Raw genomic sequence first — 13,730 nt, 5'->3', positions numbered from 1 at the left:
AGAACTCCCGGGACATTATTCATGTCATTCTTTCTGAAGACAGAGGCAGAGGAATAGAGCACAGATTATTGGTTGCATTATTTCTGGTTCGGGCACCTATCTGGTAAACGATGTGCATTCTGGACATGCAGAGCATATTGAGCAGTCGGGATTGTTCTGCATATTTTAAATTTAATATTGAGGAATGAAAGAAATATGAGAAAATTTAAATGACCCCTCATCAAGTCTCAAAGGCCTTCATGACAAGCAAGTGGCTTTTGGAGTGTATTCCTGCTTGTTATTTAGTCAAATGATATTTTAACAATTTTTCATAATAGGTAAAGTTTTGCTGCTGCCACTGAACAACTTCCATTATATCACATAACATTTGCCAAGTCGCTCGCTCTGTATCTGAATTAAACTGGGTTTTCGTTTTTTTTAATTACTTTATCAGAGTTACAAAGCCAGGGCTCAGAGTGTGGACAGGAGCAAACCCCTAATCCAGCTCCTTGCCCGCTCCAAAAACCAATTCAAATTGAATCCAATTCATGATCCCCACAAGAGAGACATACCAGGTCCAGGCATTACACCAGACCTCACGCTCGTCTTAACAAACTGAGCACGTTTATTGATGCGCTTTTACTGGTCAAGAGTTGTTGCATGTCCAGACTAATAGCAAATCATCACAATTATAAAAATGTGTAAATGAGTATTGATTTACATTTGCTAGGTTTCTGCACTGGCAATAGCGAGTGGAAACGGCCTGTTATTGAAGGGAGGAAAAGAGGCAGCCCACAGCAACCAAATCCTGCACCATTTGACCCAGGAAGCACTTTCCCTACATGGTGTCAAGGACACAATTCATCTGGTAGGTACTGATTGAAGCTTTTGGCTGAGTGACGAGGAACTGACTGTGTTGTTGCTTGAGGTTCCGCCCGGTTGCACTTCGGAACTCAGTTGTTCATTTGAGGTGTTGCGTCACCGTTTATCCGTGGAGGCCGGTGAATCCAGAGGTGACTTGTGAATGAAACCTGGAGAAAGTTAGGCTTTGGGGTGCAGCGGTTTGGATAAATGGAGATTGTGAAAGAGTATGGCAGGCGAACAAAGGAATAATTGAGCGTGGATGTGGCGCTGAGGGTGTCCGCGGAGGTGGGTGATGTGGATAGTTCCTAAAGTGTCCGACTCCACTATCACAGCAGGCAGTCCATTCCACACCCTAACCACTCTCTGAGTAAAGAACCTACCTCGGACATCCCTCCTCTATCTCCCACCCTGAACCTTATAATTATGCCCCCTTGTAACAGCTACATCCACCCGAGGAAATAGTCTCTGAATGTCCACTCTATCTATCCCCCTCATTACCTTATAAACCTCTATTAAGTCGCCTCTCATCCTCTTCCGCTCCAAAGAGAAAAGCCCTAGCTCCCTCAACCTTTCCTCATAAGACCTATCCTGCAACCCAGGCAGCATCCTGGTAAATCTCCTTTGCACCCTTTCCAATGCTTCCACATCCTTCCAATAGTGAGGTGACCAGAACTGCACACAATACTCCAAATGCGGCCGCACCAGGGTCATGTATAGTTGCAGCATAAGCTCTTAAACTCAAGCCCCCTGTTAATAAACGTTCACACACTATAGGCCTTTTTCACGGCTCTATCCACTTGAGTGGCAACCTTCTAAAAGGGCCTTTTACAAGAAATGTTTCACAGGGAGAATGGTTAGAAAATGGAATTCTCTGACACAGAGCATTGTTGGAGCAGAGTCGAGAATATTTTACAAAGAAAATTAAAAATTTGACTGAAAGTGGAAATATTTGATTTGGGAATGAAGCAGGTCGGATTAAACTGCGCGGAATATTTACAGGTTTGAGGTGTGAATAGGGAAGTGAGGTTAGACTGACGGTGGGAAGCACAGTGTGCATTTGATGGTTTGTTTCTGTGCAGACTATCCTATTGTTCCATGTAATGAATGGGCCAGTAGATTAGATCTGATTTCTGGTGAGTATTTCTTCAGAGGGCTGTGTTTGTGTTTCAGGTTAGCACACGTGAGGAAGTCGAAGATCTCTGCAGACTGGACAAACTCATCGATCTGATCATCCCTCGAGGCTCCTCCCAATTGGTCCGAGACATTCAAAAAGCATCAAAGGGGATTCCGGTCATGGGGCACAGTGAGGGCATTTGCCACGTCTACCTGGATTCCGATGCGAATATAGAAAAAGCCATCAAGATCGGTGAGTCAGGACTGGCAATAGAACCAGAGGGAAAACATGTTTCCCCCAAGGGTTACAGACCAGGTGAGAGAGATCATTAACATTTAAGATTGGAGTTTGTACCACAATATCACCCCAATCAGAATGTCTCCACAGAAAACTTTTACCTTTCCTCTTGACCCATTGGGTGGCAAAGTCTCCGAATAGCAACGTGGAAAGTTACTGGTGAACACAGTGTGGTGAATCGATGGAAAAAGTCAATGCAGACTTTCAGTTATAAAGTGGCTGTTTAAGAAGGGAGGGAGGCAGAAGACGGGAAATTAGAGGCCTGACTTCGGCCAGTGGTAAGATTTTGGAGTCTGTTATTAAAGATGAAATTGTGGAGTACTTGGAAGTGCAAGATAAAATCGGACTGAGTCAGCACGGCTTCGCCAAGAGAGGTCGGGCGGGATTCTCCAAAATGGAGGCAGAGTGGGCGTGGGCGTGCCCCCACAGGGGGCCAGCACGGCACTGCAGCGGTTCACGCCGCTCCAGGCTCCCTTCCCGGCGCAGTGGTGCCGCGCCAACCCACGCATGCAAACAAAGAACAAAGAACAAAGAAATGTACAGCACAGGAACAGGCCCTTCGGCCCTCCAAGCCCGTGCCGACCATGCTGCCCGACTAAACTACAATCTTCTACACTTCCTGGATCCGTATCCCTCTATTCCCATCCTATTCATGTATTTGTCAAGATGCCCCTTAAATGTCACTATCGTCCCTGCTTCCACCACCTCCTCCGGTAGCGAGTTCCAGGCACCCACTACCCTCTGCGTAAAAAACTTGCCTCGTACATCTACTCTAAACCTTGCCCCTCTCACCTTGAACCTATGCCCCCGAGTAATTGACCCCTCTACCCTGGGGAAAAGACTCTGACTATCCACTCTGTCTATGCCCCTCATAATTTTGTATACCTCTATCAGGTCGCCCCTCAACCTCCGTCATTCCAGTGAGAACAAACCGAGTTTATTCAACCGCTCCTCATAGCTAATGCCCTCCATACCAAGCAACATTCTGGTAAATCCCTTCTGCACCCTCTCTAAAGCCTCCACATCCTTCTGGTAGTGTGGCGACCAGAATTGAACACTATACTCCAAGTGTGGCCTAACTAAGGTTCTATACAGCTGCAACATGACTTGCCAATTCTTATACTCAATGCCCCGGCCAATGAAGGCAAGCATGCCGTATGCCTTCTTGACAACCTTCACCACCTGTGTTGCCCCTTTCAGTGACCTGTGGACCTGTACACCGAGATCTCTCTGACTGTCAATACTCTTGAGGGTTCTACCATTCACTGTATATTCCCTACCTGCATTAGACCTTCCAAAATGCATTACCTCACATTTGTCTGGATTAAACTCCATCTGCCATCTCTCCGCCCAAGTCTCCAAACAATCTAAATCCTGCTGTATCCTCTGACAGTCCTCATCGCTATACGCAATTCCACCAACCTTTGTGTCGTCTGCAAACTTACTAATCAGACCAGTTACATTTTCCTCCAAATCATTTATATATACTACAAACAGCAAAGGTCCCAGCACTGATCCCTGCGGAACACCACTAGTCACAGCCCTCCAATCAGAAAAGCATCCTTCCATTGCTACTCTCTGCCTTCTGTGACCTAGCCAGTTCTGTATCCACCTTGCCAGCTCACCCCTGATCCTGTGTGACTTCACCTTTTGTACAAGTCTACCATGAGGGACCTTGTCAAAGGCCTTACTGAAGTCCATATAGACAACATCCACTGCCCTACCTGCATCAATCATCTTTGTGACCTCCTCGAAAAACTCTATTAAGTTAGTGAGACACAACCTCCCCTTCACAAAACCATGCTGCCTCTCACTAGAATGTCCATTTGCTTCCAAATGGGAGTAGATCCTGTCTCAAAGAATTCTCTCCAGTAATTTCCCTATCACTGACGTAAGGCTCACTTGCCTGTAGTTCCCTGGATTATCCTTGCTACCCTTCTTAAACAGAGGAACAACATTGGCTATTCTCCAGTCCTCCGGGACATCACCTGAAGACAGTGAGGATCCAAAGATTTCTGTCAAGGCCTCAGCAATTTCCTCTCTAGCCTCCTTCAGTATTCTGGGGTAGATCCCATCAGGCCCTGGGTACTTATCTACCTTAATATTTTTCAAGACGCCCAACACCTCGGCTTTTTGGATATCAATGTGACCCAGGTTATCTACACACTCTTCTCCAGACTCAACATCTACCAATTCCTTCTCTTTGGTGAATACTGATGCAAAGTATTCATTTAGTACCTCGCCCATTTCCTCTGGCTCCACACATAGATTCCCTTGCCTATCCTTCACTGGGCCAACCCTTTCCCTGGCTACCCTCTTGCTTTTTATGTACGTGTAAAAAGCCTTGGGATTTTCCTTAACCCTATTTGCCAATGACTTTTCGTGACCCCTTCTAGCCCTCCTGACTCCTTGCTTAAGTTCCTTCCTACTTTCCTTATACAGGCTTCGACTGTTCCCAGCCTTTTAGCCCTGACAAATGCCTCCTTTTTCTCTTTGACGAGGCCTACAATATCTCTCGTCATCCAAGGTTCCCGAAAATTGCCGTATTTATCCTTCTTCCTCACAGGAACATGCCGGTCTTGAATTCCTTTCAACTGACACTTGAAAGTGCGCAGGGGACTTCCTCAACGCGCCGGCCCTGACGCAACCTGGCGCGGGGGTTCAGGGGCCGGCCGCGTAACAAAATAGGGCCGGGGCTGGAGTGGTCGGCTCACCGATCGGTGGGCCCCGATCGCGGGCCAGACCCCATCGGAGGCCCCCCCCCGGTGAAGGAGCCCCCGCCCCCACAGGCCGCCCCTCGACCCTGCACGCAGAGTCCACCCGGCTGCGGGCAGGTGTGAATGGCGCCGGCGGGACTCTGCCGTTTCCGCGCGGCCGTTCGGCCCATCAAGGCCGGAGGATCGGCGGCCCGGCCGCACACAGCGGCCCCCCGACCGGCACCGCGCCAAACACATCGGCGCAAATGGCCCCGATTCTCTGCTCCTCGGAGAATCGCGTGTCGGGGTGGCGTGGCGCGGTTGCGGCAATTCTCCGGCCCGGTGCGGGGCTCGGAGAATCCCACCCGTCATGTCTGACAAATCTGTTAGAGTTCTTTGAGGAAGTAATAAGGAAGTTAGACAAAGGAGAACCAGTGGATGTGATTTATTTAGATTTCCAGAAGGCCTTTGACAAGGTGCCACATAGGAGACTGTGAAATAAGTTAAGAGCCCATGGTGTTCAGGGTAAGATCCTGGCATGGATAGAGGATTGGCTGACTGGCAGAAGGCAGAGAGTGGGGATAAAGGTGTAGCCGGTGACTAGTGGTGTGCCTCAGGGGTCGGTGCTGGGGCCATAACTTTTCACAATGTATATTAATGATCTGGAAGAAGGAACTGAAGGCACTGCTGCTATGTTTGCAGATGATGCAAAGATATTTAGAGGGACAGGTAGTATTGAGGAAGCAAGGGGGCTGCAGAAGGACTTGGACAGGCTAGGAGAGTGGGCAATGAAGTGGCAGATGGAATACAATTGGAAAAGTGTGAGGTTATGCACTTTGGAAGGAGAAATGGAGACATAGACTATTTTCTAAATTGGGAAATGCTTTGGAAATCAGAATTGTTCATGATTCTCTTAGAGTTAATGTACAGGTTCAGTCGCCAGTTAGGAAGGCAAATGCGATGTTAGCATTCATGTCGAGAGGGCTAGAATACAAGACCAGGGATGTACTTCCGAGATTATATAAGGCTCTGGTCAGACCCCATTTGGAGTACTGTGAGCAGTTTTGTGCCCCGTATCTAAGGAAGGATGTGTTGGCCTTGAAAAGGGTCCAGAGGAGGTTCACAAGAGTGATCCCTGGAATGAAGAGCTTGTCAGTTGAGGACTCTGGGTCTGTACTTGTTGGAGTTTAGAAGGGTGATGGGGGGGGGGGGGGGGTCTTATTGAAACTTACAGGATACTGCGAGGCCTGGATAGAGTGGATGTGGAGAGGATGTTTCCACTTGTAGGAAAAACTAGAACCAGAGGACACAATCTCAGACTAAAGGGACGATCCTTTAAAACAGAGATGGGGAGGGATTTCTTCAGCCAGAGGGTGGTGAATCTGTGGAACTCTTTGCCGCAGAAGGCTGTGGAGGCCAAATCACTGAGTGTCTTTAAGACCGAGATAGATAGGTTCTTGATTAATAAGGGGATCAGGGGTTATGGGGAGAAGACAGGAGAATGGGGATGAGAAAAATATCAGCGATGATTGAATGGCGAAGCAGACTCGATGGGCCGAGTGGCCTAATTCTGCTCCTATGTCTTATGGTCTTATATTCTTATTGTCTAAAAGCCTTTTGAAAACCCATATACATCAAGTCAACAGCATCACCCTTATTAACCTTCTCCATTATCCTCTCAAAAAACTCCAGCAAGTTAGTTAGTCATGATTTTCCCTGAATGAATCAATGCTGGCTTTTCTGAATTGTCATAGACCTGACTAAGTGACTATTGATTTTATCTCAAGTTATGGTTTCTAGAAGTTTCCTTACCACTGAAGTCAAGCTGACTGGTCTATAATTGCTGGGTTTATCCTACTTCTCCTTTTTGAAGATAGTGAAGATAAACATTCCTAATTAAAACATGCTGCTGTGCAGAGAGACCTGGGTGTGCTAGTGCATGAGTCGCAAAATGTTGGTTTACAGGTGCAGCAGGTGATTAAGAAGGCAAATGGAGTTTTGTCCTTCATTGCTAGAGGGATGGAATTTAAGACTAGGGAGGTTATGCTGCAACTGTATAAGGTGTTAGTGAGGCCACGCCTGGAGTATTGTGTTCAGTTTTGGTCTCCTTACCTGAGAAAGGACGTACTGGCACTGGAGGGTGTGCAGAGGAGATTCACTAGGTTCATCCCAGAGCTGAAGGGGTTGGATTACGAGGAGAGGTTGAGTAGACTGGGACTGTACTCGTTGGAATTTAAAAGAATGCGGGGGAGGGGGATCTTATAGAAACATATGAAATTATGAAGGGAATAGATAGGATAGATGCGGGCAGGTTGTTTCCACTGGCGGGTGAAAGCAGAACTAGGGGGCATAGCCTCAAAATAAGGGGAAGTAGATTCAGGACTGAGTTTAGGAGGAACCTCTTCACCCAAAGGGTTGTGAATCTATGGAATTCCTTGCCCAGTGAAGCAGTTGAGGCTCCTTCAGTAAATGTTTTCAAGATAAAGATAGATAGTTTTTTGAAGAATAAAGGGATTAAGGGTTATGGTGTTCGGGCGGGAAAGTGGAGCTGAGTCCACAAAAGATCAGCCATGCTGTCATTGAATAGCGGAGCAGGCTCGAAGGGCCAGGTGGCCTACTCCTGCTCCTAGTTCTTATGTTCTTATGTTCTCCAGTCCTCAGGCACCACCCTTAGCTCCTTGTCTCTTTTCGCACTCTCTCCTTGCTTTTCTTATTGTTTTTTTTACTTCCCGTCTGCGCCTTCTATATCCAGCCTGAGTCTCCATTGTATTTTGTATCCAACATCTGTCATACACTCATTTTGTTTCATCTTCACTTCTACCTCTCTGGTCAGCCAGGGCACTTGGCATTTACTTATCCTATCTCCCATCAAGGGGAAATACCTCGACATTTGCCTGCAATACTATTTCTTTTTGCTGCAGTTACAATATTTTGCAATGATAAATATTCAATTCCTTTTGCATTTGTCTGCTCAATTTCAAATCGATCCAAATCTTTCTCCAAATATATAATCGCTGTTTCTGTACCTAAGGCTATAGATTTAAATTAATTCAGTGACCATCTTAACTTATCTTGTTGTTCATTTCTGAAGCTGTGTTGTTAGCAGATGCAGCATCCTGCATTGAGTTTGCCCCCATGTGCCTGGTATTCCAACACTGCCAAGTCGTGTGAAAGCAAGTCCCTTACATTCGGAGCTGCTTTTCCTGTGTAACTGCGTAGTCACAGCCTGTGGGCCAAGCATGTAAAATGCCCACAGTGTATTGAATGTTTAATAAAACCAGTTTCTGTTTCCAGTTCGAGATTCCAAATGTGACTATCCTGCAGCATGCAACGCTCTGGAGACACTGTTAGTCCACAGAGATCTGCTAAGAACACCCTTCTTTGACCAGATTATTGACATGCTTAGAGTAGAACAGGTAAGGATATTATTCTAAGCAATGACGTATCTAAATTAAACAGCATTTATTAAAATGATGCCAAGACAGAAACAGGCATCTCAACCTGTGTAGATATTCAATGAGGACAGGACTGGGCTCAGCTGTGACGCACCCGATAGCCGAGTAGCACCACTTATGGCTGAAAAACAGCAACTTAGGTAAGGTATGTCATTGATACTGCCAATCCTGGATCTGTATTACTATGACGATCTATGTAATCTGCTGGAGGGAATGGGACAAATATTGAAATGGAAAGGAGTGTTAGTTACTGGGTTAATCACCTCAGACCTGCATTATCATCCCTGTGCTTTATCCAACAATGCTGGAAATGTATTTTCTTCTTTCGACCAAGATTTGTGCTGAGAGATCCATAAGTTCAGAATAATGTCACAGTGTCTGATTGTGAAGAATGTAGCAAATGTTTATATATATTGAATTATGTATCTTGCAGTGATGTTATTACAATAACTTGGGTTAGGGTATCCAGATTATATGTCTGTCAACATGCGATGAAGGGGTTAACAGCTCGGCAGGCTGTGATGTCATTTGTGGGAGGGGCTGGGTCTGTTTTAGTTTCAGTTTAGAGGTCCTGCTCAGGGTTCTGAGGAAAGGCGTTGGATGGGATCCTCCGTCCAGCTGCATCCCGTTTCCTGGTGCAGCGGAGCCCCCGCCGGCAACGGGATTTTCCGTCCCGGCCACCGGCCAGTGAGGTTTCCCATTGTGAGCACCCTCACACCGTCGGGAACTCCACAGGCGTGATTGCGCTGCTGGTGAAACGGAGGATCCGTCGACGGAGAATCCAGCCCGTTGTGTTTCTCAGACTGACATCTGAAAGCCTCTCTCCAAGGACTTTGTGAATAAATCTGTAAGTCACTGAGTGTTAACTTTATTCCTAAGTGGCGTTTGACCTTGGTGTGGATTTTGCTTAATAAGAACTAGGAGCAGGAGTAGGCCATCTGGCCCCTCGAGCCTGCTCCGCCATTCAATGAGATCATGGCTGATCCTTTGTGGACTCAGCTCCACTTTCCGGCCCGAACACCATAACATTTAATCCCTTTATTCTTCAAAAAACTATCTACCTTTATCTTAAAAACATTTAATGAAGGAGCCTCTACTGCTTCACTGGGCAAGCAGTCGATTTCGGCGTGAGAACAGCTGGTGAGTCAGTTTCAGCGGGAGCATTGCGGAAGGAGGTTGCTGGGAGGTAAGTCAACCTTTAAAAGCACTTGTCTTTGCGGGGGCAGGCCAGTCGATTTCGGCGGGAGTGGAGCTGGCTGGTTAGTCAATTTCAGCAGGAGCTGAGAATTTTTCTTTTTTTTTAAATTAGTTTTTTAGGCGGGAACAGGAAGTCGACCCGCGGACGTCTGGGAAGACCCTCACCAATAAATTCTGGTGGAGAGGAAACCCAAGACACTACACGTGTAGTGTCTCCCACCCACCCTCCTCCTCTAACCTAATAATAAAACCCATTGGTCTGAGGTAAGTACCATATTTTATTATATTATTATTATTTTTTATAAAAATTTAATTTTATTAAAAGCCAGATCTTGGTAGAAAGTTAGAGGAATGGCAGGGAAGGGAGTGCAATGTTCCTCCTGCAGGATGTTTGAGGCGAGGGATGCAGTTAGTGTCCCTGCTGATTTTACCTGCAGGAAGTGCTGCCATCTCCAGCTCCTCCAAGACCGAGTTCGGGAACTGGAGCTGGAGTTGTAAGAACTTCGGATCATTCGGGAGGCAGAAGGGGTCATAGATAGCAGCTTCAGGGAATTAGTTACACCAAAGATTGGAGATAGGTGGGTAACTGTAAGAGGGACTGGGAAAAAGCAGTCAGTGCAGGGATCCCCTGCGGTCGTTCCCCTGAGAAACAAGTATACCGCTTTGGATACTTGTGGAGGGGACGACTTACCAGGGGTAAGCCATGGGGTACGGGCCTCTGGCACGGAGTCTGTCCCTGTTGCTCAGAAGGGAAGGGGGGAGAGGAGCAGAGCATTAGTAATTGGGGACTCTATAGTCAGGGGCACAGATAGGAGATTTTGTGGGAGCGTGAGAGACTCACGTTTGGTATGTTGCCTCCCAGGTGCAAGGGTACGTGATGTCTCGGATCGTGTTTTCCGGGTCCTTAGTGGGGAGGGGGAGCAGCCCCAAGTCGTGGTCCACATTGGCACTAATGACATAGGTAGGAAAGGGGACAAGGATGTCAGGCAGGCTTTCAGGGAGCTAGGATGGAAGCTCAGAACTAGAACAAACAGAGTTGTTATCTCTGGGTTGTTGCCCGTGCCACGTGATAGTGAGATGAGGAATAGGGAGAGAGAGCATTTAAACACGTGGCTACAGGGATGGTGCAGGCGGGAGGGATTCAGATTTTTGGATAACTGGGGCTCTTTCTGGGGAAGGTGGGACCTCTACAGACAGGATGGTCTACATCTGAACCTGAGGGGCACAAATATCCTGGGGGGGAGATTTGTTAGTGCTCTTTGGGGGGTTTAAACTAATGCAGCAGGGGCATGGGAACCTGGATTGTAGTTTTAGGGTAAGGGAGAATGAGAGTATAGAGGTCAGGAGCACAGATTTGACGTCGCAGGAGGGGGCCAGTGTTCAGGTAGGTGGTTTGAAGTGTGTCTACTTCAATGCCAGGAGTATACGAAACAAGGTAGGGGAACTGGCAGCATGGGTTGGTACCTGGGACTTCGATGTTGTGGCCATTTCGGAGACATGGATAGAGCAGGGACAGGAATGGATGTTGCAGGTTCCGGGGTTTAGGTGTTTTAGTAAGCTCAGAGAAGGAGGCAAAAGAGGGGGAGGTGTGGCGCTGCTAGTCAAGAGCAGTATTACGGTGGCGGAGAGGATGCTAGATGGGGACTCTTCTTCCGAGGTAGTATGGGCTGAAGTTAGAAACAGGAAAGGAGCGGTCACCCTGTTGGGAGTTTATTATAGGCCTCCTAATAGTTCTAGGGATGTAGAGGAAAGGATGGCGAAGATGATTCTGGATATGAGCGAAGGTAACAGGGTAGTTATTATGGGAGACTTTAACTTTCCAAATATTGACTGGAAAAGATATAGTTCGAGTACAATAGATGGGTCGTTTTTGTACAGTGTGTGCAGGAGGGTTTCCTGAAACAATATGTTGACAGGCCAACAAGAGGCGAGGCCACGTTGGATTTGGTTTTGGGTAATGAACCAGGCCAGGTGTTGGATTTGGAGGTAGGAGAGCACTTTGGGGACAGTGACCACAATTCGGTGACGTTTACGTTAATGATGGAAAGGGATAAGTATACACCGCAGGGCAAGAGTTATAGCTGGGGGAAGGGCAATTATGATGCCATTAGACGTGACTTGGGGGGGATAAGGTGGAGAAGTAGGCTGCAAGTGTTGGGCACACTGGATAAGTGGGGCTTGTTCAAGGATCAGCTACTGCGTGTTCTTGATAAGTATGTACCGGTCAGACAGGGAGGAAGGCGTCGAGCGAGGGAACCGTGGTTTACCAAGGAAGTGGAATCTCTTGTTAAGAAGAAGAAGGAGGCCTATGTGAAGATGAAGTGTGAAGTTTCGGTTGGGGCGATGGATAGTTACAAGGTAGCGAGGAAGGATCTAAAGAGAGAGCTAAGACGAGCAAGGAGGGGACATGAGAAGTATTTGGCAGGAAGGATCAAGGAAAACCCAAAAGCTTTCTATAGGTATGTCAGGAATAAGCGAATGACTAGGGAAAGAGTAGGACCAGTCAAGGACAGGGATGGGAAATTGTGTGTGGAGTCTGAAGAGATAGGCGAGATACTAAATGAATATTTTTCGTCAGTATTCACTCAGGAAAAAGATAATGTTGTGGAGGAGAATGCTGAGCCCCAGGCTAATAGAATAGATGGCATTGAGGTACGTAGGGAAGAGGTGTTGGCAATTCTGGACAGGCTGAAAATAGATAAGTCCCCGGGACCTGATGGGATTTATCCTAGGATTCTCAGGGAGGCCAGGGAAGAGATTGCTGGACCTTTGGCTTTGATTTTTATGTCATCATTGGCTACAGGAATAGTGCCAGAGGACTGGAGGACAGCAAATGTGGTCCCTTTGTTCAAAAAGGGGAGCAGAGACAACCCCGGCAACTATAGACCGGTGAGCCTCACGTCTGTAGTGGGTAAAGTCTTGGAGGGGATTATAAGAGACAAGATTTATAATCATCTAGATAGGAATAATATGATCAGGGATAGTCAGCATGGCTTTGTGAAGGGTAGGTCATGCCTCACAAACCTTATTGAGTTCTTTGAGAAGGTGACTGAACAGGTAGACGAGGGTAGAGCAGTTGATGTGGTGTATATGGATTTCAGCAAAGCGTTTGATAAGGTTCCCCACGGTAGGCTATTGCAAAAAATACGGAGGCTGGGGATTGAGGGTGATTTAGAGATGTGGATCAGAAATTGGCTAGCTGAAAGAAGACAGAGGGTGGTGGTTGATGGGAAATGTTCAGAATGGAGTACAGTCACAAGTGGAGTACCACAAGGATCTGTTCTGGGGCCGTTGCTGTTTGTCATTTTTATCAATGACCTAGAGGAAGGCGCAGAAGGGTGGGTGAGTAAATTTGCAGACGATACTAAAGTCGGTGGTGTTGTCGATAGTGTGGAAGGATGTAGCAGGTTACAGAGGGATATAGATAAGCTGCAGAGCTGGGCTGAGAGGTGGCAAATGGAGTTTAATGTAGAGAAGTGTGAGGTGATTCACTTTGGAAGGAATAACAGGAATGCGGAATATTTGGCTAATGGTAAAGTTCTTGAAAGTGTGGATAAGCAGAGGGATCTAGGTGTCCATGTACATAGATCCCTGAAAGTTGCCACCCAGGTTGATAGGGTTGTGAAGAAGGCCTATGGAGTGTTGGCCTTTATTGGTAGAGGGATTGAGTTCCGGAGTCGGGAGGTCATGTTGCAGCTGTACAGAACTCTGGTACGGCCGCATTTGGAGTATTGCGTACAGTTCTGGTCACCGCATTATAGGAAGGACGTGGAGGCTTTGGAGCGGGTGCAGAGGAGATTTACCAGGATGTTGCCTGGTATGGAGGGAAAATCTTATGAGGAAAGGCTGATGGACTTGAGGTTGTTTTCGTTGGAGAGAAGGTTAAGAGGAGACTTAATAGAGGCATACAAAATGATCAGGGGGTTGGATAGGGTGGACAGTGAGCACCTTCTCCCGCGGATAGATATGGCTGGCACGAGGGGACATAACTTTAAACTGAGGGGTAGTAGATATAGGACAGAGGTCAGAGGTAGGTTCTTTACGCAAAGAGTAGTGAGGCCGTGGAATGCCCTACCTGCTACAGTAGTGAACTCGCCAACATTGAGGGCATTTAAAAGTTTATTGGAT

The 13,730-nt window shown here is 47.0% G+C and overlaps 1 protein-coding gene across 2 annotated transcripts in view; it reads left to right on the top strand.

Moving 5' to 3' along the window:
- The window catches only part of aldh18a1 (aldehyde dehydrogenase 18 family, member A1), a 93,943-nt gene that overhangs the window by 63,277 nt on the left and 16,936 nt on the right, over positions 1-13,730 (top strand). For both annotated transcript variants that reach the window (XM_072479773.1, XM_072479772.1), the window contains exons 13-15: positions 710-847; positions 2,014-2,209; positions 8,245-8,366. In XM_072479773.1, the coding sequence (XP_072335874.1) occupies positions 710-847; positions 2,014-2,209; positions 8,245-8,366 (456 nt within the window). The remainder of the gene's footprint in view (positions 1-709; positions 848-2,013; positions 2,210-8,244; positions 8,367-13,730) is intronic.

This window comes from Scyliorhinus torazame, chromosome 16, assembly GCF_047496885.1.
Source record: "Scyliorhinus torazame isolate Kashiwa2021f chromosome 16, sScyTor2.1, whole genome shotgun sequence".
Taxonomy (NCBI): Eukaryota; Metazoa; Chordata; class Chondrichthyes; order Carcharhiniformes; family Scyliorhinidae; genus Scyliorhinus; species Scyliorhinus torazame.
This window is presented reverse-complemented; position numbering and strand designations above follow the sequence as displayed.